The following is an 18,267-nucleotide window of genomic DNA, read 5'->3' as shown; positions in this document are numbered from 1 at the left end:
CAATCACGACGCACCAATTCTATGCACTCTAGACAGTAATGGTGGTGCTTTGAATACACTCCGCATCTTAAGTTTTACTCCTCTACTTTGTACTTTGTGATCAACAAACAAGGACTGCACGATAAATTGCATGTGATTGTCATGCGCATCTTGTCAGCAAAGCCGGTTCTGTGATTAATAGTACTAGTAAATCTCCATCATGGGCTTTTAGATGGAGCAAAATTTAATACACAGAGCCATAGATCACAGAAAAGCAGTGCTATATTGCATTCATTAGATGAATCAAATTAGATTATGAACGTGATATTGTATAGCTTGTCAGTGTTAGGGTTTTTATAAATGCCATTTATGTTTTTGTTAATACAGCACATAGCACTAGTCAACTAAATGTATGCAACATGGCAAAGATGAATGCACTTTTGGAAGCTGAATGTAAGGGAAATGTCATTTTGGAATTTCAGTGGTCTAATATGATACTGTTGTTCATGTTCTTGTTCATGATGAAATTGTATTTTATTGCTGTAATTAATTTATAGCATTAACAAGATGACCTGTTGAATTCATTTTGGAAGCGATGACTGATTAGTGAAGTGTCTGTATATAAGTATTGATTATGATATAATATAATTAGTACTGACCAAGTTCAGAGGCTGTCATATGTGGATCAACTTGCTATGTTGTGTATTTTCATCAGTTTCAATATGAAAAATAACTTTCATATTGATTCAATGGATTTATTGCATTTGAGGGAAAAAAATTATACAATTTTATAATAAATCTTTGAAAACCAAAACCTTAATTTTAATTTTTAATGTTATTATAACCTAAAGATGCCATGTGAAAGTTTGAAACAGAAAATAGTGGTTTTCATCATGCCACTTTCTTGTTAAAGAAAACACATTTTACTCAAATGAATCAATATGGGTTTTAGAACCAAACTCTTCATATATATATATACAGTACAGACCAAAAGTTTGGAAACATTACTTTTTTTAATGTTTTTGAAAGAAGTTTCTTCTGCTCATCAAGCCTGCATTTATTTGATCAAAAATACAGAAAAAAATTAATATTGTGATATATTATTACAATTTAAAATAATTGTTTTTAAAATTTATTATACTTTTAATTATAATTTATTTCTGTGATGCAAAGCTGAATTTTTAGGATCATTATCACATGATCCTTTAGAAATCTACAAATCTAATATGATGATTCATTATCAAAGTTGGAAACAGTTCTGCTGCTTAATATTTTTTCAGAAGATGTGATACTTTTTTAGGATACTTTGATGAATAAAAAGTAAAAAAAAAAAAAAAAAAAAAGCTTTTTTTTTTAAATATAAATATTTTGTAATAACAATATACACTACTGGTCAGTAATTTGGGGTCAGTAATTTTTTTTCTTTCTTTTTTTTTTAAATAAAATCAATACTTTTATTCAGCAAGGATGTGTTAAATTGATAAAAAGTGATAGTAAAGAAAATATATTATTAGAATATATATTAGAATTTTTTTTTATTTTGAATAAATGCAGTTCTTTTTAACCTTTTATTCATCAAATATATTAGACAGCAGAACTGTTTCCAACACTCATAATAAATCAGAATATTAGAATGATTTCTAAATGATCATGTGATAGACTGGATGTTACATGTGACACTAAAGGCTGGAGTAATGATGCTGAAAATTCAGCTTTGCATCACAGGAATAAATTTTTTTTTAAGTATATTCAAATAGAAAACTATTATTTTAAGTTATAATAATATTTCACAATATTACAGTTTTTTCTGTATTTTTGACCAAATAAATGCAGGCTTGATGAGCAGAAGAAACTTCTTTCAAAAACATTAAAAATAGTAATGATTGCAAACTTTTGGTCTGTACTGTATATACATATATATATATATAATGCAATAAATAATAAAAGGTAATGTTTATATATTAAACTATATTGTACTTTTTCTAATCAATATTATTTGAATTGAATTAGTCAAATAAATGTGTGTATATATACATACTTAAATCATCTAAAAAAATATGTAATTTTGTCTAATAAAGACAACGAGAAGCTACACAAAGCAGCAGCATATGTTGCTAATGAAAGTATATTACATGAATCTTGAGTCCTCTTTCATTTCACTGACCCCGCCTCCAGTCTCTCCTTTTATCTACTTCCTCTCTCCGTCTCCATCGTTTCTTCCCCAGGGCTTACGTGGGCCATCTGTATGAAGCGTGAAAGACTCTGGTGTTGGATTACAATTAGGTTACAGAGGTAATTGGTGATTTATTAATACTCATCTCAAATACATTACCCGCAATTCGAGGATGTGCTGAAATAAGCGTGCATCCTCAGGCGAGAACGTAAATTGTTAATTGCAGATAATCACTGCATTCTCATTCAAAGAGATACACGGTCACTCTCTAAAAGCTTTACCAGCAGATGTTGAGGTGATCTATCTATCAATTCAATACGTACATGTATAAAACTTCTGGCTCAATGAATCCAGAGAATATTCCTTCAAATAGTAAATATAACTAATGCCCTAAAAACAAAAGAAATATCAGGTCTGTGGGTATGAGCTGTGGGTAGTTTACATACTGGTGCCCAAAAAACAACTACACATCAATGTGGATTAACCAGAGCTATTCATCATAATCATAATATAATACGTAATAAAATAAGACAATAAAAAGCTTCAAAACACATCTCGTTTACTTAATCTGATGGTTGTGTACTTTATTCAGTTTCCAATCCAATAAAATCAGGGTCAGAATGCTGAGGTGGGCCTGCATCTCACATCTTCTCCTTTGAATGGTATCCTGTGAATAATTTATAATTTAATATAAATAAAGCTGACCGGGAACAATAACAATCAATAATTCATATAACCATTTCCATCAGAGTGTCTGGCTTTTCAGATAACTCCTATATGACTTATAGCTGAAGGCTCCTGGAGAAAAATAAATAAATAAAGACAATACCCTGTTTACGTCAGTGATTAAATACAATGATGATTCTTTTATGCAAATTAAATGGGAAAGCTGTTTCGATCTTCATGTTATGATCTTCATGTCATGGAGTTAGTTAACAAGAAGTGCATTGTGAGTGTTCATGTGTGATGAAATGAGCTCCAGGACTCTTCCTCCTTCCTCTAATGTCAACCAAGGCCTGTCAATGTCAACTGAGTTTCTCCAGTCTGTGCTTTGCTCTGGGCTACAGTACGACATAAAAGGATCCTAGTCAGCATGGGAATACACACACACACACACACACACACACACACTGACCCAAAGGGGCCACACTCAAATGAAACCCACCTGCTTTGGATCACAAAGGCACTAGGATAAATTTAGACTCCATAAAAAAAAAACCAAGTACAATGTTTCCTAAACTAAATGGGCTCTTGATAAAAAAGGCAAATAGGCCAAGGTGACAAACTTGCATGATGACAATCAGGAAACCAATTACACTACAAAAGATTTTTTGAATTCTACTTTTACCCACACTAGCACGTCAATTCATAAAAGGACCCTCGTATTTCAGCACTTGCTGGACATCCTGTATAGATCTGCTCAATTTTCTCACATTGCTATGGGGGTGTTGGCACCTGTAAACTCCCTGGAGAGAAAGCCCATTAGAATATAGATTAAAGATGAATGTGTTGAAGACAGCAGATCTCTCAGCAACACAATCTGTTCCGCAGAGACACACTAGAAACCGAACAACCAATCAGATTGCAGCTATCAAAGTGCAAGTGGAGATAGCATAAAGGACTACGGATGTCCCAGGATGACCTTATAGGGATGAAAACAGTATGCATATCAAATTTACTTGCTGAAATATTGCTGAACAAACTACAGTTGCTGATTCATATCAAATGGAAACTTCATGTCTAAGTTCATATATATGTATATATTTATCTTTTGAGAATGGCCCAATGCTCTTTTGTAACTTTACCAACTAAGCTGTGTGAACAGTAATGTTAAATCACTTTTAATTTCCTTTTGTCTTGTGAAAACACACTACCATTCAAAATAAATAAATGTAAAAAACCCTTTTATTCAGTAAGGATAAAGACATTTACAATATTATGAAGGATTTCAATTTCAAATAAATGCTATTGTTTTGAATTTCCTATTCATCAAAGAATTTTTTCCCTCAAAAACACAGGCAGCACAAATGTTATCAACATTAATAACAATAAGAAATCTTTTTTGAACAACAAATCAGCATATTATGATTTCTGCAGGATCATGTGACACTAAAGACTGGTGTAAATAATGCTGAAAATTCAGTTTTGCAATCACTGAAATAAATTACAGTTTAAAATATATTAAGACAGAAAAAAATATTTAAAATTAATAATTATAATAATATTTCACAATTTTACTACTTACGGTATTTGTGATCAAGTAAATGCAGCCTAAAAACTATTTAAAAAAAATTCTTACTGCTCTCAAACATTTGAACGGTAGTGTATAAAACCAGAGATCATAGCGAACAAGAGTAAGACAACAAAACAAGATGAAAATGTGTTTTGAATGTGTGGCAGAAATTTGAGCATATGGCATCACAGCCACCTCCTATAGTTTAATTTCAACCTCCTCCCTTAGACACTGCACCCGCATATGTGCGTGTGAATATAAATGAAAGGGAATGTGTTTGACAAAACAAACATTACAGAGCCGTTTATGTCTCCCATCTTCCCATATGACATCAAGAGAAAGTAAATAAACTCAACAGTCTGTTTTAGAGAAAGAACTAAAATGTGTATACCTTGGCTCATTTACAAAGGGAAGACAACCTACTAAATGTCAGTGTGTCATATCATAGTGGCTAAATTTAAAATGTTTGATAATCCAAGTGACGATTCTATTCTTTGCTTTTCAAGATACTGCAATGAACCTATAGTTTTTTATGCTACACATCAGGCAATGTCTTAAATCATTTACGGTCTACACTGCATTTACTGCAAGTATGTGCTAACTCTTTTAATAACATGTCTTTCAATTTATCTTTAAGGATAACATTCTGTGGCTTCTGGATATGGAAACAGCGAGTCATGTGTGCATCCATCATGTGCTGTCTTAGATGTTTAAAAGCTTAAGTGTACATTGTCAAATAAGACCTTGACTCCTGCTGTCTCCCATAACCTCCTGTCCTCCCCTCCTCGTGACAATCCCCAACACTTTTCGGCCAAGATGTTATTCACAGATGAATAATGGATGGACTTTCATCTCTCCTGGATTTGGGGTTCACTGCTCTAAGATACTGTAGCTGAGGCAACTGCATTTAACATGAGATGTGGGCTTCTCCTGTAGATCTCGATTGGCTGTCGGCCTGTGTGCTAGTTTAGGCTGTCGATGTCAGATTTCAAATGGTCCTGTTCTGAAATGTTACACTCAAGTACAGGAGGAAGAGATTTATAGTATCTTAGTCTTTTCACTCACTCTGTGTTTTTTCTTCAACCTCAGCAACCACTTTTTTTTTTGCAAGCTTTCATTTCACTTACATGCATCCATTTTTTTACTCCTCTTGAATGATTTTAGTATAAAAGCTCACAGCATTAGTCTTAAAAGACTACATGAAATCAAAATTTACCCTATTTGTTTTCCAACATGTTTTAACTGTCCATGGTTTTATTGCATATTCATTAGTCTGAAGTAAATACATAGTTGTTTCAGTGGTGGAAAAAATTGCTAGTTTTATATACAATAAAATTAGCAATAAAACGCATAAAATAAATATCAAATAATAATACAAACCAGATCAAATAAACAAGATAAATAATAAAACAAATTATGAATTTCCAACTGAATATTCTCTGAAAAATTTTACTTTCTCCCCCAAAATTTCTATAAAATAAAATAAAGTCTGATTTTCATTTAATCAAATCCTAATCAATAAAATAATTTTCTGCTCAACATTATTTCCCAATGATTATTCAGAAATTCCCACTGGTTATTTAAGCACATAACATTTCAACCAACTTATGTTTATCCACCTTATAAATAACCCTAGCATAAAGGTTTTTCATAAACAGGGCAAATTCACTACATTTATAACAAACACAATTAATTTATTCATCACAGAATTTAGGCGTGTTTGTCTCTCCACCAAGAAGGAAGAAAAAACATCCCAGCTAGTTCACAATTAACATCGAGCTCCACATCTGAGAGGCAGCTTGTGAAGAAGTCCATCAATAATGCAGAGCACTGGGGGGTTGGCGCTGTGCTGATTCTGCCAAGCTAGTGGGCCACCTTGAACGTGGCCCCTGCCTGGCCTTGTGTCCTTGGGCCAGCACAACCGGGCAACAGCGCACTCCCAAAGCTGCCCGATCGGAATCTGTGTTAATGAGAGATGTGGCAACTTTACACGTGTGCCGAATAACAACAACAACAACAAGACCTACTACACTTAAAATAACCCACCACATGTCTGTCAAAGCAGCAGGCTAAAACAGGATGAACAAAACTAAAATACACATCTGCAGCACAAGAGCTGGGAGAATGAAAATGCCACTATTATTTATGCCACGGCTTTAATTAATTGGGTTACATAAACCTTGTATTCAAATGTTCTTTTAGGAATTATATGTAGTCCAGATGGTCAGTAAGATGGCTTATTCATACCTGATTAATCAGCAAACAAAAAGCAGAATTAAAGGTAGTCTGATCTTTTTTTTAATACATGTGTATTGAAAATCATTTGTGCATCAAGTGTGCCGAAAAAAAAAAGACTATGAACCAGATGATTTGGTCCATCAAAACGTCTGTGTGAGAACTGTGTCCAGACTCCACAGACTCAAATTGGAAGTAAGAGAATGATGGCGTCCGCTGCTCTTTGATCAGAACGAGCCCCAAACACTAATTACACTGGCTGCTCTCTCAGCAGGCAACAAGCTTTTCACAGCTCCGCATTACAAGAGCCCTACTCCGCTTTAAATGAGCTGTGTGAGCATCATATACAACACACATACATACACTACACTGTCAACAATACCCTGTTTTTTCACTGTTAAATTATATGGTAATGTATAGTATTTCCTTGCAAAAAACATACATTTGACAGAATAATATTTATAGTCAAATGACATATGATATAGAAACTTAAATTTTTTCACCTTATCCACCTTATTTTGCAACACAGAGGTAAGTTATTTTTTGCATGACTTCCTATTCATTAGCTGCTAAAGGTAAATAACTAGAAGAATAACAACGTGCAGTAAACACTATTTGCAAAATAAAGCAACATGGGTATAATTAAGATGATACATTACAATAATATGACAAGAAATGACAGTTTGCAAAATCAAGCAGCATACAGGAACTGTTTTTGTAAAGGTATAATAAATGGAAGCAAATGATACCGGAAGTCTCGAAATTCAAGTTCCAAATGGCAACACTCACCTCACATTAAAAATAAGGTGTCAACCAATTAACAGGTTTTTACTGTAGTATTTTAAGTTTCTGTTCTGTAAAATTCACTAGCATTTTTTTAAAGTATTGAAAGATAAAGTAATTTAAATGCAGCTGTTTTGTTTCTAAAGCTTTGCATGGTGTATGCCACCTCCAAATAAAAGATTCAAGGTCACCCAGTTCCCTTGTTTCTTGCTCTATACAGAGCAGGACTCTATACTAGACGCTTTCTTATGTCCCTGTGATCATTCAAACCAGGAAGATAATTTCACCTCATCTCTCTCGCTCTATTGGATTACTGGAGGTGTGCCCAAGCAGCCAGCCAATCAGAAGCTTAACCTATAATGTAGCAAAAGTTGCACACAATTGCTTTTCTGCCGGTATTGATTCAGCATCATTAAACCTTGAAAGGCTGGAGGATTCAATGTGAATGGGTCCTGAATATGTCAATACAAAGACAGAAACATAAAACAAGATTTCAGATACTAATGCATTAATAGACATCCCAAATGGCTGGATATTTAAAGGATGTTCAACCAGGAAAACTATACACAGACTTAATTTCATCCATATGGAACTGATAGGACTGTGAAATATGATCTTGCTGAAAAGTTTATATGAAAAGTTGCTGAAACTATGTCAGTTTAAAAAAGTAATAAACATTTAATAATGAAAAAACACTATGGATGGTCATGTTGTGTCAGTCATACAGCCTCATAGTTTAAGTACATAGTTCCTAACCAAAATATGCAGCTTAGTGTACTAGACTGACACAGATTTTCAGAACTTTCAATGTGGTCATACACAATAACACTCCATAATAAATAAAATATAATCAAGTATCATTAAATGTAGAAAATTCTCTTCCTACATTATTTTAGGCCATTTTTTACCACCACCTTAATAATTGTATACATGTTGTCTTTAATAGGGCTGCTCCAATCACAATCGGCCGATCGTTATGCGCATCTCGTCAGTAAAGCTGGTTCTCTAATCAGCGGTAAATTCCCTCAGGTGCGTGATTTCACATAGAGCAGCTGTTACTACACGGAGCCATTGTTAACTGAGAAGATGCGCAAATCCACGTTCATCCAGCGATTATTTGCGCATCTCTGATTGGCCATTGCATTCCGCTCAGCGGAAACGTGTGATTGCTCAATGCTGCTGCAAAAAAAAAAAAAAGAAAAAAAAAACAATGCATAAAAAGCAATCGGATGCAGTGTGATTGAATCAAAATGTAATTCCATGAATAGACACTGTTCATTAATTTTCACATTTCATTTTAATTGTGACAGCCATAATCAATTGTTTAAATGTGTGGGGCATTTCTGTTCATTATGGTGGCGTTTATGCCACAAGCCCTCTCTAATTTCCCACCCTGTTTGCTAAGCCCCTGAATTTCATAAGAACAAATTACACTCACTTTTGTCTCTTACTGTAGTTATTGTTTGTAAATCTAAAGTAATGCTAAAATTATTTTACTGTAGCTTGATCTAATATTGTGACTTAATATACACTGGCTGTGAAATAAGTTGCACTGTCTTTTATTTGAGCACTGCTTTTTTATAATGGCAAGACACGGTCAAACACACATCCATCTATCGTGTTTACATAAAAAAAAAAAAACAAGGCAGCACAGTGGAATGGAAAAATGTGTTCTATGTGAACTAGCCCCCAAGGCAGCATAAAGGTTTAATGATCTACAATAAAACAGAGAGAGCTTTAGTGATAAACCAAATACTTAATTACTACAATACAAATTTCTCACTATAAATGATGGTAAAAGTACATTACGCATAAACTGACCTTAACTTTCATATGCCATTTTTATTGTTTTAGCTTGAATGTGACATTCGAATGAACTGGACCATATCATAGACAGTGAAGGATACATATTTTCTATAGTATAGATTCGGATGTGCCATTTTGCCTTCCTCACTCTGTATGCTGCCTATGGAGGAAGCCTCAATCTCATATTTTAATTTTTATATTACTATTTGTTGTTATTTATAGAATTTATTTTATTTTATGTTTGTTTTTTCTTTTCTATTTGTGGTGCTGCTGTGCCATATTAAATTTCTGCTATGAAGATCAATAAAAATGCATCTACATCCACATCTCACTTGGTTTGGCCATACCAAAAGCAAGCAAAAAAGAAAGCTAGCACTCATTTTTCCTTCACTGCGGTCTTTAATTAACACTACTTGGCTGAGACAAAAGGCCCGCAGTGCAGGTTAAAAACCACATGAGACTCCAAAACCATAAAAGTCTTAGAAAGCGCTCACGAAGGCTATTTGAATACACTCATCTCAATTAAAGCTAAACTGATGAGTTTTAAACTGGCAAGCTAAACTGAGAGACTGGACTACAATGTTATGAATCACGTTGTGGTGGGAGTCAGATGACCTTTAAGTAACCATGGGCAAACCATTCCTGTCCCTTACAAAAAATATGAAATAATTGTGTCCTGGCAAACCCCTCTGGCTCAAGCTCATATTAACACATGCTAATGAGCTTTGCTTGCCACAAATCTGCTCACAGTTGATTGTGTTAGCATACTGCTAAGCTAATGAACCATTTCTCAAATAAACCAAAGATTCAAATAAAAAAACTTTATTCAATAATTTTATATTCAAACAAAACATTTTTATCAATGCTTTTTGTATAGCACTGAACTTGCATTACATTCCGAGATTGCTTTCTTTGTGGTTACCTTTTAAGTGCATTGAAAAGCTGTTTGTGTAGTTAGCATACTAGGTTTGATACAATAAGTTTGGCACAAAAAATGGGTCTTGCATAAGGGTCTACAGCAAGTTTACAGTGATCTTTCATCCTCTGTCTTTCAAAGCATTTATTAAAACACTCACGTACCTCAGTCCCATTAGGGACCTCAATTGCTTATTTCCGTAGCTGAACACGTTAGCATATTGAGCCGATCTGTGTTCCTGACAGTGTATGGGAATGCTGACACTTTGAACTGCCCCTCTCTCAATATTGAGCTTTCAATATGACTATATCAGATCAGACCAGAGAGAGAGAGGGCCGTAATAACCCATTAAATTGCCTCCCTGGGGCACCAGTGAGTTCACAGAATATCAAAACTCTTGTACTCTGCAGACTGTGTAGGAAAAGGGTTCCTCATAAATCTAGCTGTGGTAATTAGGGTTTCATGGGAGGTTTATTTAATAAAATCATCACTTGATCTCAACAGACTCTGACACTGCAAACCTATATCTGAAAAACTACTGCGTTAAGCCTCACAAATCACGTTAAGAGTTTTGATAGACAAGAAACTTAATAGAAAAGCCACATGACAGGTGCTTCAATAAGTCTGCCTATTCCTCTTCTCTATTTTCCATCAATCCACTTTCCCTGCAGAGGGACATCAAAGCGGTTTTGAAGAGAAGAAAAGACCGCACCACAGCTGTAGAGATACTGGAAACTGTGTGGGGCTTCAACTGAATGCTGGGAAAGCGAGAAAGCCATTGATCTTTATGGATTAATTCTTATCTTCTGGATTTAGACACTGGCATTGATTATAATACCATATACTGGCAACATTATCATTAAGATTTTAACTAGCTTAATCCTGTGGTTACATGATATCACAACTTGGATCATCCGGTTGTATTTAAAAAGTAAAAGGCATCCATAGGTATTCTGATCCTCAGGTAATACTGGAGTTCTTCTTTAAAAGAGTAGTTCACTTTCAGAATGAGTTTTTTGTCATCATTTACTCACCCTACACTTGTTCCAAACATGTATGAGTTGTTAGTATCCAAACAGTTGATGGGCAGCACTGACTTCCATAGTAGAAAAAAAAAAAAATACTATGGAAGTCAATGTTGCCCATCATCTGTTCAATGAAGAAAGAAACTCATAAAGGTTTGGAACAAGTGGAGGGTGAGTAAATAAATGACAGAATTTTTAATTTTCAAGTACAAGTCTACAGTTTTGTCTAGAGATGCACTTACTGAAAATTACTTGCAGATAAATTTCTGATAGTGAAATTCTTAAAAATTAATAAGTGAATAAATGTAAAATAAAACAGTCAGTCATTTTAAATGCTACAAGTGAATTAAAGCATTAAAAACATCATAATGTACAGTATGAAAATATATATTCATTTTTAATTATGATAAAGACTACATTTAACAGTGATATTAAATTACGAGTGCAGATTTTAATACAAAATAAAATCTACGATATTGGCCTATAACCAATATGGTTCAGATATATTGCAGTCCTAATTATTTACCCATTTAATAATCTTCCTCCTGGCAAAAATAAAAAAGGTCTGATTGCTTTCAAAAGTAATACACACTTTCTACAATAAGCTGCGTTTAAATATGTGGGATGAATTAAAAGCCTAAATATAAGCTTCTGGCAATAGAAAACACAACTAATATATTAACAATCCATGTGTTTGTTACAAGCAACCTGTGGATTAAAGTAATGTTACTACATATCTATATAAAGTGTATTTGTATGCCAGCAAGAAAAACCCAATTAAAATGCAGCTCAGGCTTTTCCTCTTTTCCACCAAAAACGTTAACACAATAAATCTGTTATTCTGACAAACAGACATGCCAACTTTGCTTTCATTTCCCACCTCAATGAAACCCTGAATTCCAAAAACAAGGTCAAAGTGGCCTGCCAGAAACACAAACAATGTCTGACAGAGACATACAGAAGCACTGACTGGAAAGAACACCTCTTCTATAGTTTGGCAGGTCTTTATAAACACACACACATAGACACACACACACAATCTCCTGAGGGCTGTTAGTTGTTCGTTCTCTGAGAGATGGATGCCAAACTGTGTGGACCTTCTTCAGGTGTCTGGCACTGTTTTGAATGATTTGCTCAGTCTTGTTTCTGGCAAAACATATGCACAACTGCTCTGTCTGATAGGACACTTTAAACTATAATTCATTCTCGCATCATATCATTTCATATCATGGCAAAGCATGTTGTGTCATGCTTTGTCATGAAGCTTAATGCTACATGAAACACTGATTAGAGGAATGAATTCATTAAATACTTCATCACTGAAGTCTCCAACCAAAATTCACCTTGAAACATCTGCCAAGGAAATCAGCATCAAATGCTGCATCACTTTGAGACTCAATGACTTGAAACCCAAGAACTCTGTTTACTTCATTGCGACAGTCACTCAGATAAACCATTTCCACGTCACACACTGTCACCCTCACACCTCGGCGGACATCTGACGTCCTGTATTAATTATAGCTATGCGGAGCTGCCCCACTGTCTTGTGAGAGATGTGGCAGTGCTGAAATTTCCTCTATTTATAGTAGGAGTTCATTCAAGGGTGGTGGAAACGAGTACAGAATGGAAAAAGGTTTTGGTCAGTTGCGTGCTCAGAAGGGAGTTTCCTTACCTTCTATGGATGGGGCCTGGTCCTGGGCCGCATACAGCATCTCCTTGAAAGCCTGTGTCAGAAAAATAGATACGGTAATGATGAGATCACAGTCTTATGTTGCAGGTCAATAGGGCAATGATGACAGAAGTCTTACATAGCCTATTAAGGCAACTTGTCATGGCAAAGAGAGTTGACTTTTCAGGATAAGTAGGCTAATTGAGATTACATCAAACATTGATATAGCATGTTATAAGAGCATTGTTGTTTCTTTAACCAAGAATATTAAACTCTGTGTGAAATGTGTAATCAGTTCCATAGGAATGCTCTTAGTATGCCATTAACCTTGCAGATAATGAAAATCACTGGACAATTATGCACGGTTTGTTTCCAGATACTTCAGGTTGTGAAACATATAACTTTATCCTAAAAGTTTTTGATAGATTCTATATCTGTAGTGCTGCCTCAGTAATTTAACTGCATTTGATCTCCGTAATTGGTTTAGTTTCATTCATTCAAGAGCAAAACTGATTTCTTTAACTTACGGAGGCTCTGAAGATAATTCATAAATATAAAAAAGCTGATATGCTTTAAAACATGTCAGAATATCTGATTTTTTAAAAAAAGTGCAGTTATTGCAACATAAAGGACAATTAAATAAATTTTTACCTAACCTGAAATTATTTCCATATTTATTATATTAATAGTTATATTAAAGTTATAAATTATACATGTAAAAATAATAAAATAACCAATATATTAATATATATCTATATCATTTAATATGTTGAAATGAGTGTAAAATACATATTTACATTAATAAAACCAGTTAATTTAGCCTATCAAGCAAATTTTCATTTACCTGACAAAACACTTTTACAATGAAGGATAAGTTACAGACTCACTTCTTCATATAATAAATAAGATCTGTTGGATGTAGTCAACGTAAACATTTAGTACGCAGGGGATGAAACATTATCTGGCAATTTACTTCACAAGCTGCTGTCAGTGCAGAAAACGGCTCAGTCAATATATAGCATAGATTGAAATGCATATCTAGACGCAACAAAAGGCAAATCACAATCAAGAACATTTATTTGCTAAGCAGACATCCGTCTTTCAAGCTGAACACCAACCAAAGCCAACTTATGTGGGGTTGTACAGATGCTGTGAACACTTCTTTTTACTATAAAAGAATCTCACAGTCAAGGTCAAAGCCTGGCCAATGAGTCAACCAATGAAATGAGAGAATCGTCAAGATGGCTGCACTGCCATGACAATGATGCTGATGACACAAGATGTCATGAAGGCTAGATGTGCTCTACAGAGTATTCAAGTTATGCAACCAATAACTGTAACCAGGATACATTTGCATTATACGTCTGCCCACCCTCCAGAAATAAGTGTGCATGCATCGCTGTGAGATTCGGGCAGATCTTTGCATCCAGCGAGCCTGGCAGCAGATGTCTTCCCAGTGGGAGAGAGAGTGCAAGTCCCTGTGAGTATATGTGTTTGTGTGTGTACGTGTGTGTCAGTGCATGTGTGAACGAACAGCAGGTCTGTGAAGTCAGCCTGCAAGATCCATACATCCCAGCCAGTAAGCAGACCTGCTGCTTTGAAGAAATATCCTGTATGCATGCTCAATGCAAGCCATATATATATGTTTTTATTTTTGATAAGGCAAGTATAGAACTATTGCTCAAGGTTAGGTTTAGTGATTTATTCTAAATCATTTAGGTTTAAAAATTTGGCACACACATGAATTATACATAATATGATAGGATTAACATTTTCCAACAGAGAACGATAAAATAGGTGCAAATTAATCTCACAGATGTACATTAAAGGAAGGATCCAAGTCATCACTCAATCAGTTAGCCAGTTTATCAACTGACAGACTAAACATGTCATCAGCCTTCTTTCACCCTTCTATTATTGCAATCTTCTATCCACCTTTGCATGTAAATCACTCAATATGTCATAATATTTTCAAGGTCATCCTCTTTGAAGATGTTATGTACAGTAACAATCCACATGTTGCATTGTTCAAATTTTTAAGGAAAGGATAAGGAAATGTATCACTTTCTTAAAAAGTTCATTTTTTATTAGGTTCCTAAAACAGGTTATGGAGTTTTATTGCATAGAGCCTGTGGAGCTGCTTCCTATTGACTTTCTATGGCACTGTCAGCCACAGGCGGCAAAGCAATAGATGAGCAGAGACGAGTCCATCTAGTAATCATGGCTTAACTGCTCACAGAGGGATTTCAATGACCAAGCATTAATAAATTCTGCTTTTCTTTGAGACACACTCTATAAGACAGAGCTGCAATGTATCATTTTATATTGAATGTAGCTGAAAATAGATGTTTGTCATCATCTTGCCCAGAGAAAATCAGAGCCTAGACTCCCATTTCTGCACAATCTAACATCACATCTAAAGAATAGAGCCAGATAGTTCATTGATAAGGCAGTACAGTGCTGGAAAGGATATTGCTAATCATATATCTGTGTCATGTCAACGGTGTAAATACAGCTTGAAGATCCATACAACACTCTTTGGTAGTGTCTATGGCAGGTTAGTCGTTAGGAATTTTTCCATGCGGCTAGTAACTGAGGTTTGACAATGAAAGTCCACCCGAAGACAACATTAATCAATCAATCTTAGATGCAACAGTGGCAGCATTCACTAAAGCACCTGAGAGTATCTGCAACAGATGCATATATTTTTGATTAAATGGTCAAAGACTATTCAATCTGCCAAACTATAAGAACAAAAAATGACTAGAATGATTCTTAACAGACAATCACTGCAATTTTCATGGACAAATGTGTTTTGTTTCAGACAGTTATTTTCTGTCTGGGTTCTGCGTCTGATTACAGATTCACTGCTCCAGACAAAGGATTTCTCCTCCTTTGCGCCAAGACGGATGCTGAAGCCTTGACCATCCACAATCACACAACAAATATCACTGATTTATTGTCTAAGGGTGCAGTCAATAATTCCACAGCATAGAAACAATAAATAAACCAACATCAGATTAAAATCTTGCTTGAAATTATTCACTACTCAACAGTTTAAATGACCAGTACAACATTTTTCCATCCAGATGTCAACAAAAGCAGCATAAGATAAAAAAATGATTACACGACACTTATTAATAATAATAATAATTTCTTAACAAGTAATTCTAAAAATGTAATTAATGTTTTTTCCTAATTATGTTTTATTTTAACTGGAATTAGATTATACTGAAGCAGAAGCTAGATATTGGGGCATGATATATTTAGTGATGGAGCATGAATCTCTTTGTTCATAATTCATAAAACTAATGCTGGTTGAATACATGGACTGCAGCTGTGTTAAACCTTTCATAAATTAAGAAAAGGAGGTAAACCTACCTTATATAGAGGAAATGATGTATAAATACCTTTCATGATTTTTTTTAATGCTATATTATATATTTAATAAGAGTACAACAATCATAAATTATCATTATTGTACATATAATATGCTGTTGTATCAAGCTACATTAAAAAAATTATATTATATATATATATATATATATATATATATATTATTTGCAGAAATACATTAAACTCCCACACTCAGCAAATGAATTGCCGCAGACATTAAGTGGGCGAGCAAACTAATTAAATCAAATGACCTTTCTGGCTTAATCCCAAAAAAATTAAAAATAAAAACTTAAAGAATTTAGGTTCACTTAATACAACTTCACAATTCTGTTTAAAACAGAATATATAACATAGATATTTTTAAGGCAATTTCTCCTTCTTTGTCCCAAATATGCAGGCAGGTGTTTGACAATGCTCCAGATGCACCGATTTCTGAGTGTCAAGAAACCAGAATAAAATCGCTATGAACTGAAATTTAAAAAAGGAAAATACCAAAAAATAGATTCAAATATAAATAAAAATGCATGGATGTAAAAGCTGCCAAAGGTTCTCTCATTAATATCAAAGAACATAAAGAGACAAATTATGTATGTGATGCATACTACTGTATATTATGCAGTAGGCTATCTTATAGTGTACTTCAATGGACCAACAAACAAAGTGTTTATTTTTCAGACACCTTATTGTTTTAACTTAGGTCACGTATCTATCTATCTGTCTATCTATCTATCTATCTATTGAGAGAGAATTTAACTTAAGCCTGTAAAAAATCTTTCATAGCTTCAACAATATTCACAATTACAAACTGTTCAAATCAAATAGCCCGCTGAAGTTTTGCTCATATTGCTACATCCGAGTTGCTTCACAATCTCTGCGAACTATAGGGACTACATGCAGCATGCAAAATTCCTGAATAAATCTTACCTCGTACTGAATATATTGTTTCCTCCATTCTGGAGTAATATGGGCAGACAGGTGCTCCGCAAACTTCATCCTGGCGGAGCAGATATCCACAGTCGGTCTATGATAATATCCTCTGGTCGGGCAGCGTCTTCTTTCGGTGCTTTTGTTATTTCTGTCACTAAGTTACAGAGCCGCTTGCGTCGCGTCGCGTTGCGCTCCGTCTAAATCCTGGCCGGTGTATCACAGTTCATTATTCCTCGGTCCCACATATTACCCCGTTCAAAGTGTAACCCGCAAGACAAGAGGACTAAAAGTTCCCTCCTTCTACTTCTCGAAACAGGTGCCTAAATGACAGCACTACTGCCCCGGTGCGCGCGTCTCTGGAAGGGACTTTCTCTCTCCGGACTCGAGACGTTTGTGAAGTAGCTGCTGTCCGCCATCAGCGCGCACTGAGCGAACGACGTGTGTGCGTCACAGAGCGCCGTGAGGTGCGTTTAGAAATAACTGTGTGATAAAAAAAAAAAAAAACAAAGAAAGAAATAACTGTGTGATTAATCTTATCATGCTGTTTGTCTTAATAATAATTAAATTATTTTAATTATTCAATTAATTGAAAGGGTGTAAAACAATAATTGTTCTATAAGTATAATCCTGTATATAATTTGTACTGTATTTATATATATAAACTAGCCATTTAAAGCAGTCCACCTGAGCCCTTTACTCTTGTTTATGTTAAATCTGCTTACTTAATATTGCTTGCTGACTCAAAGCTATTGAGACTTAATTTATGCTCCTTAAAAGGCCTGCATTCCCACTTTATGTTTTATTTTAGAACACTATGGTGGCACTTGCAGCTTCTGGGTAACAGGGAGGTGTAAATAAAACATTTTGGACCTACGTTCCAACCAGAAATGTGCAAGGAAATGTAAGGGAAAATCAAGTTGAATCACTCTGAGAAAATTATACATTTCATATTTAATAAAATCTGATCAATTTAGTCAGAAATAGGGGGGATAAGAAAAGGGCATTGCACGCATTGAACAGAAATTAGATGGAAAGAAATATCAAGATTCGCTCAGGAAAATGTGATTTGTATGCCATCTTGTGGACAATGCGTGCATTGCAATAATCCGCGCATAAATCCCTGTA

At 34.6% G+C, this 18,267-nt stretch overlaps 1 protein-coding gene across 2 annotated transcripts in view; it reads right to left on the bottom strand.

The window, feature by feature from the left end:
* The window catches only part of LOC132114786 (xenotropic and polytropic retrovirus receptor 1 homolog), an 88,372-nt gene extending 70,836 nt beyond the window's left edge, over positions 1-17,536 (bottom strand). For both annotated transcript variants that reach the window (XM_059523109.1, XM_059523107.1), the window contains exons 1-2: positions 17,140-17,536; positions 12,823-12,874 (exon numbers count right to left, since the gene is read on the bottom strand). In XM_059523109.1, coding sequence (XP_059379092.1) covers positions 12,823-12,874; positions 17,140-17,208 — 121 coding nt within the window. In that variant the 5' untranslated portion in view covers positions 17,209-17,536. The remainder of the gene's footprint in view (positions 1-12,822; positions 12,875-17,139) is intronic.
* Between the last annotated feature and the right edge of the window lie 731 nt (positions 17,537-18,267).

Source organism: Carassius carassius, chromosome 34 (genome assembly GCF_963082965.1).
Source record: "Carassius carassius chromosome 34, fCarCar2.1, whole genome shotgun sequence".
Taxonomy (NCBI): domain Eukaryota; kingdom Metazoa; phylum Chordata; class Actinopteri; order Cypriniformes; family Cyprinidae; genus Carassius; species Carassius carassius.
The sequence above is the reverse complement of the archived record's forward strand: the minus strand, read 5'-3'. Positions and strand labels throughout refer to the sequence as shown.